The sequence below is a fragment of the Drosophila willistoni genome, unplaced genomic scaffold (assembly GCF_018902025.1).
Source record: "Drosophila willistoni isolate 14030-0811.24 unplaced genomic scaffold, UCI_dwil_1.1 Seg110.1, whole genome shotgun sequence".
NCBI lineage: Eukaryota > Metazoa > Arthropoda > Insecta > Diptera > Drosophilidae > Drosophila > Drosophila willistoni.
In genome coordinates this window covers 232,642-237,751 of record NW_025814071.1, presented here as the reverse complement: position 1 = coordinate 237,751, position 5,110 = coordinate 232,642, and the positions used below count along the sequence as shown (strand labels likewise).

The window sequence follows — 5,110 nt, the reverse complement described above, 5'->3', positions numbered from 1 at the left end:
CTTGTCATCTCTGATATTGAAGGGAATGCTCAAGTATGCATGGTTCGCTTCAGATTAGAAAGTGGTTTTCCAAAATTTTTATTTCGTTTGTTTCCTTAAAATTGGTTTAAAGTTGGTATGTTTTTGCACAAAAGCATTATTTAAACATGTTCATAGTCTTGAGAAAATATACATACGGGTATCATGTTTTTATGATTTATATCACAACAAAAAATGTGAAGGCAGAAGTTAATTCGTCTATTTTGCGTCTATATTATTTTAATGTTTTTGTAAAGGCATAAAAAATGAATCCAATCAAAAATCATCAAAAGACCTATAACGTAATTAGACAAAAAAAATTATTCAAAAAGCAAAAAAAATGAAAACCCAAAACTAACTAGTTTCGGGCGGGGGTTGAACCAGAGTTCCGTCGATTTTAGGCAGGACCTCTACCCCTTACACCGTCGAGCTGCTTGTTGATCACTCGGCGTTTTACTTATAAGTCACCAAAGCTATAACTTTAAAGCCGATTTGTTAGGAAAATATAGAATAGTGCGCCGAAATATTTCACACAGCTTCAAATGACGGGGTATTCTACAACATATCCAAAATTCATCCAAATCGGTGATTCGCATACCTGAAGTTCCCCTTGTTAGCTTTTCGTCCCAATCAGACTGGCTTGGACTTACGTAAGCCTTCACTGAGCATACGCAGCCGTATCTGTTTATAAACTCTTTAACTTCTGAGACTAGATTTGGCCAGTAATAGAAGCGCCTGAGTTTTTCCAATGTCTTATTAATACCGCAGTGGGCCGCTAGTGGGCTTTCGTGAGCCAATTTCAACAACTGCGCCACTAATCCCTTGGGAATCCATAGTTTCCAGCACTAATCATCTGCTAACTTCTCCCCAGGAAAATGCTCACTACGCCGGTAAACTAAATTGCCCATTACTTTCACGTCAGGTACTGACTGGGGGTTTTTTCGACCTTCGCCTTTAGCTTAACATATTTGGGACTTAGAAAATGCACCGAATTGAGATCGATTCCTAAATCACTATCTAATACCGCTAAATCAGGAGTAAAAACTCTGGAAAAAGCGTCTGGCACCACATTTTGACTACCTTTACGATGTGAAATGGTAAAATTAAATCCCTGAAGTTTCAAAGACCATCTGGCCAACCTAGAACTCAAGTCTTATTGACTCATTAACCACTTTAAAGAAGCATGGTCGGTTATGATAGAAAATTCTTGACCCTGCAAGTAGGCCCTATATTTTTTTACTGCTAACACGGCTGCCATACACTCTTTCTCTGTAACTGAGTAGTTTCTTTGTGCCTGGTTCAGTTTTTTTGACATAAACACAATGGGTACTTCGTCCTTATCCTCTGTTAACTGGGTTAACACCGCGCCAACTCCCGTATGACTGGCGTCACAGTTTATGGAGAAAGGTTTTCTAAAATCGGGACTATGTAAAACTGGTGCCTGGCTTAAAAGTGTTTTCAAGTCCTCAAATGCTGACTGAGCTTCTGATGTCCATATTGTAGTAGGATAACTAGTTTAAACTATAACGAACACCGATAAGTATGCTGGAATTGCCAACACTGTTGTGGCAGAACAGTATGCACGTTAATTAACACTAAGCAATGACAAGAGAGACAGACAGACGAACGGAGAGAGAGAGTCATTCAATGGGCTACGATCAGAGAGGACAGACGTATAATAAAAAGCTGTTAATAAGCCTGTGATTTAAAATATAGATACATAATAAATAAAGAACATATTTGCTACTACAAATTCAGAAGTGGTTCGAGATTTACGCCATGGATGAAGTGAACATTAATAGTTTTCGCACGGTTCAATTAAAAAATTGGTTAGCCGTCTTGGGACTGCCGACAACAGGCAGCAAAGCTGATTTAGTGGCGCGAATTAACCAGGTCCCGTTAATGGGCCGAGGCTGTGCACCGGCGGTAACTGATGACAGTGACCCAGAATCGGAGGAAGGGCAAGTTAATCCAATGATACAAAGCTGCCAAAACGGAGATCTAGATGCCAACAACAGTATCAACGAAGACCCAGATTTGCAGCAACAAAATTTGCCAGACGAGAGAGGTGACGCCGCAGCGACAAATTTCGGAAATTTTAACGGAATGCTCAATATAATAAGAAAGCTGGAAGCAGAAGTCAAGGCCAACAGCGAGCGTCTTCAAGCACAAGCGCGACACGACGGCGCTGCCGAAGTTGGCGCCAGAAGCCCAGACATTGCCGACAGCGACAACAGAGGCGCGCAGATAAACGATGAGCAACAAAAGGGGTCGTTTGCGCTAGCGAAAGAAATCGCTGTTGACTTCGATGGACAAGACTGTGCAAGCAAGTGGATCGGACAATTGAAGAGCATTGCGCAGGTTTTCGAGTTGAACGAGACTTGTGTGCGCATGTTGTTTGTGGCAAAACTAAAGGGTGCTGCAAAACGTTGGATTCAAGCGAACCCAACTCGTTTGATCGAACCGTTCGAACAGCTGTGCGAACATTTAATTTTGTCGTTTGGTCAAACATGTTCGAAGGCAACCTTGCGACGAAATTTCGAGCAGCGGATGTGGCAACGCCAGGAAAAGTTTGCCACTTATTTCGAAGCGAAGATGACTTTAGCAGAAAATATAAATTTGGATACAGAGGAGCTATTGGAGCATCTGATTGAAGGCATCTCGTCAGATATTTTGCGTGATCAGGCACGCATACGATGTTTTACGGATCCGATGGAGTTGCTTAAGGCGTTTACCAATATCCAGTTGCCGAATGTGAAATCGACAGCTGATTGGGTGAAACCACCAATCGTTAAGAAGAGCGCTGATGGAAAGGAATGGCGCTGTTATAATTGCAACGCGGTAAACCGAAGAGACCACCCGGTTCGTGTTATGGATGTGGCGTTGATGGTCACTTCATTGCCCAATGCCCAAAGAGAAAAGTGCGCCGAGGAGACGACGATGACTATGTAAGATATGTTAAGATTTACTTAAAGGGTTATACTAATTTACATATACACGCAGAATGCCTCATAGACTCAGGAAGCAGTACATCAATAATTAAAAAATCAAAGGTGCCGGCTGGAATTTGCCTACATCCTGTTTTGAAGTCATATTTTGGAGTAAATAAAAGTCCATTGAGAATACATGGCAAAATTTTCTGTTTCATAATTAAAAATAAAGTAAAAATTAATTTTGAGTTAATTGTGGTTGCTGAAGAGTCTATGAGTCAAGATGCAATATTGGGGCGAAATTTTTTGAAAGCTTGTGGCTTGCGTATAGATCTAAGTGCCTTGGACGGGATTGTAAAGTTGAGCCTGGTAAACGAAGAAATGTCAAACGATAATTGTAAAGTAGATAGAAGTCGATCGTTATGTCCTGTTGAAGATTGTGCTAAAGAGCGAAAGTTATGTAAAGAAATTGTTATGAATCGATCGTTAAGTACTGATGAAGAGATTGTTAAAGGCCAGAAATTATGTCAAGAAAGTGTTACGAGTCAATTGTTATGTACTTATCCAGACGAAGAGCAAGAGTTAGTTGATGATCAAGTGTTGATAGCTGAGAGTCGTGACTTATGTGAGGAGATTATTATGTTAGCTGATAGTAAAGAAAATGTAAAGAAGTCAGTTATGGTAGAAATTCACGATGATAACTTTGAGAGTGACATGATGAATATAGACGTAGGAGGCGAAGAAGAAATAGAATGTACATGTGGAGAAGAAATAGATTTTAGTACGAAAAGTCGGCTTATGAAAATATTTAAAGAGAATTATGTTGATGCTAAGAGTCCACAAGTCCCAATGGTTAGGAGCGAATTGAAGATTTGTCTAGAGAAGTCCAAACCGTTCAGTTGTTCACCTCGGAGACTGTCATACGAGGAGAAAGAATACCTTCAGAAAATGTTAGACGAGTACTTGAAAGAAGGAATAATTCGTGCTAGTGAGTCAGAATATGCCTCTCCAATTGTATTAGTGAAGAAAAAAACGGGAGGTTTGAGATTATGCATCGACTTTAGGAAATTAAATAAAATTATATTGAAAGATAATTACCCGTTGCCCTTAATAGATGATTTGCTAGATAAACTCGTTAATAAAACAGTTTTTACGAAGTTAGATTTGAAAAATGGGTACTTTCATGTCTTTATGAACGAGGATTCAGTAAGATATACGTCATTTGTTACGCCATTAGGTCAGTTCGAATTTTTACGAATGCCGATGGGGTTAAAAACTGCACCAGCTGTTTTCCAACGGTTTGTAAATAAAATTTTTGCTGATTTGATAAAAGAAAATAAGGTTATAGTCTATATGGACGATATTATGATAGCAAGTCTAGATATGGAGGAGCATCTAGAAGTTTTAAAAGAAGTTTTTGCAAGATTGGTACAAAATAAGTTACAATTACGGTTAGACAAGTGTGAATTTTTACAATCGAAAGTCAAATATTTAGGATTCAATATTTCAAGTGAAGGTATTAAAGCTGACGATAGTGGAATAGAAGCAGTTAAGAATTTCCCAACGCCAGAAAAGGTGCAGACGGTGCAAAGTTTTCTTGGGTTATGTTCATACTTCCGAAGATTTATTAAGGATTTTTCGATAATAGCTAAGCCATTGTACGACCTTCTTAGGAAGGATACTCCTTTTAAGTTTGGAAAGGCAGAGCTAGAGTGTTTTTTAACTCTTAAAGAGAAGTTAGTGCAAGCACCAGTATTAGCAATTTTTGATTATAAGCATGAGACAGAGTTGCATTGTGATGCAAGTGCACTTGGTTTCGGGGCTGCTCTAATGCAAAAGAAACTTGACGGTAAATTGCACCCGGTATTTTTTTTTTCTAAGCGATCAACGGAAACAGAATCAAAATACCACAGTTTCGAATTAGAAACTTTAGCAATTATTTATGCACTTCGCAGATTTAGAATTTATTTGCAAGGCAAACGGTTTAAGATATTAACCGACTGTAATTCGCTGACTCTCACATTAAATAGAATTGAACTAAATCCTAGAATTGCTAGATGGGCGTTGGAGTTGCAGAATTACGACTATGAATTAAGTCATAGAGCAGGAAAGAAAATGCAGCATGTGGATGCATTAAGTAGATGTATGGGAGTTATGGTTGT

The 5,110-nt window shown here is 39.0% G+C and overlaps 1 protein-coding gene across 1 annotated transcript; it reads left to right on the top strand.

The window, feature by feature from the left end:
- The first annotated feature begins 1,671 nt into the window (after window positions 1–1,671).
- Window positions 1,672–3,184, top strand: LOC124460785. The gene is made up of 2 exons (XM_047012380.1): window positions 1,672–2,966; window positions 3,022–3,184. The coding sequence occupies exons 1-2, from the start codon at window positions 1,798–1,800 to the stop codon at window positions 3,059–3,061; spliced, it is 1,209 nt and encodes a 402-aa protein (XP_046868336.1). The 5' UTR covers window positions 1,672–1,797; the 3' UTR covers window positions 3,062–3,184.
- Window positions 3,185–5,110: the final 1,926 nt, after the last annotated feature.